We start from the raw sequence: 2,183 nt of genomic DNA on the forward strand, positions 1-2,183 counted from the left end.
CACCCTCGTTCAGGAAGATTTGAGATTTTTTGATGGGATGAGTGAGTGATACGGTAGGTCTTGCATAGTAGAATACAATCGAGGTAGAAGACAACTATTATTATTATGATTATTATTATGATTATGATTATTATTATTATTATTGTTACTATTATTACTATTATTATTATTGTTATTATTATTATTATTATTATGTATTATTATTATTATGTATTATGTATTATGTATTATGTATTATGTATTATTATTATTATTATTATTATTATTATTATTATTATTATTATTATTATTATTATTATTATTATTATTATTATTATTATTATTATTATTATTATTATTATTATTATTATTATTATTATTATTATTATTATTATTATTATTATTATTATTATTATTATTATTATTATTATTATTATTATTATTATTATTATTATTATTATTATTATTATTATTATTATTATTATTATTATTATTATTATTATTATTATTATTATTATTATTATTATTATTATTATTATTATTATTATTATTATTATTATTATTATTATTATTATTATTATTATTATTATTATTATTATTATTATTATTATTATTATTATTATTATTATTATTATTATTATTATTATTATTATTATTATTATTATTATTATTATTATTATTATTATTATTATTATTATTATTATTATTATTATTATTATTATTATTATTATTATTATTATTATTATTATTATTATTATTATTATTATTATTATTATTATTATTATTATTATTATTATTATTATTATTATTATTATTATTATTATTATTATTATTATTATTATTATTATTATTATTATTATTATTATTATTATTATTATTATTATTATTATTATTATTCTTTTACCAAACTCTCAAAACAGCCGTAATGAAAGTGAATAGCTAAGTCATAGTATTTTCAACGAAGAAAAAAAAGTGGGAATAGCCTGGGGTGTTTCCCCACAATCCGCCAGTTTGAGAGTCAAGGACGATTTTTGTGCTCTAAGTGCATTTAAATGCAGTTCCATTTGGTTTTAAGTGTTCCCGACCCAAGCTTGTCTTTTCCCTTTATTTAGTTCTATTGGAATTCAAATATCTCATCTCTGTCCGTCTCTTACGTGTCATCCTGTAAATTGTTTTATCTTATTAACTCTGAGGTAGATGTAGCGCAGTCGGTTAGAGGTTCCGCCTCCGGCACGATCGATCGGGGGTTCGAATCCGCCCCAGTGCTCACCAAGCCCTTCATCTCTCCGGGGTCGATAAATTGGTGCTGGACTTGTCTGGGAGGATAAAAGCACTGACTTGACACATCGGCTAGCCCTCGCAAGTCATTGTATAGGCCAGTTACACGTTCGTGAACCTCAAACGTTTCTGAATTGAAGTGAACGTGGGGCGCAGGTCCCAAGCGGATTGATTAACGCCGGACACTTTATAGTTCTTGTCCTTTAAAAAATAATCTCATTATTTCTTTGTTTTCTGAGCATTTTTCATCCATTTTGTACACAAATGACGTCTTCGTTTAATTCTATTTGAATTAAACTATCCATCCACCTCTTATTCCCTTCATCTCACCTTGCGGGACCTAAATCCCGGTTCTTTCCCATCTTTCCCATCCCCATTCCCACCCTTCCGTTACATACAGCACAGCTATTCGTCATTGATTCTAAATTTACTTCGCTTCACTATTTGTTACTTTTTTTCTTTCTGTTCCTGAGCTACCATCTGCTTCGCATATGAATGAGTTCCATATGCGATGACGAAGATTCGACGCATCGCATGCGCGCGCACGCGCGCGGCTGATCACGTGATCCTTAATGAAGCTTCATAAACAGTATCCATGATATATTGTCATTTATCATTGGATTACTGTAGATCCGGATGAGATGCAACGAATGCGAAGAAGCGTAAAAGCCAATATGAGCCTATGCAATGGGTAGGTGGTACATTTTTTTGGTGGGGGGGGGGGGGGGCGGGGGAGGGGAAGGGGAGGGAAATAAGGGATCATTTATCTCTAACGATAATACAACGAACAACCTAACACAATATTTTTGTATTTTTATTTTATTAGGTTGAGTCGAAAGTTCTCGGACAAATTGGCAATATTTTTTTAAATTTATTTTGCAATTTTCAAACGATAACTGTAAATCATTTGAAATATGCCCCCCCCA

At 27.7% G+C, this 2,183-nt stretch overlaps 1 protein-coding gene across 1 annotated transcript; it reads left to right on the plus strand.

Moving 5' to 3' along the window:
• Nucleotides 1-229: 229 nt before the first annotated feature.
• RB195_008484 (uncharacterized protein) lies at nucleotides 230-922 on the plus strand (the record flags this gene model as incomplete). Its single annotated transcript, XM_064195013.1, has 1 exon — nucleotides 230-922. One exon carries the CDS (start codon nucleotides 230-232, stop codon nucleotides 920-922), a length of 693 nt encoding a protein of 230 aa, XP_064046158.1.
• Between the last annotated feature and the right edge of the window lie 1,261 nt (nucleotides 923-2,183).

Source organism: Necator americanus, chromosome III (genome assembly GCF_031761385.1).
Source record: "Necator americanus strain Aroian chromosome III, whole genome shotgun sequence".
In the NCBI taxonomy this organism is placed as follows: Eukaryota; Metazoa; Nematoda; class Chromadorea; order Rhabditida; family Ancylostomatidae; genus Necator; species Necator americanus.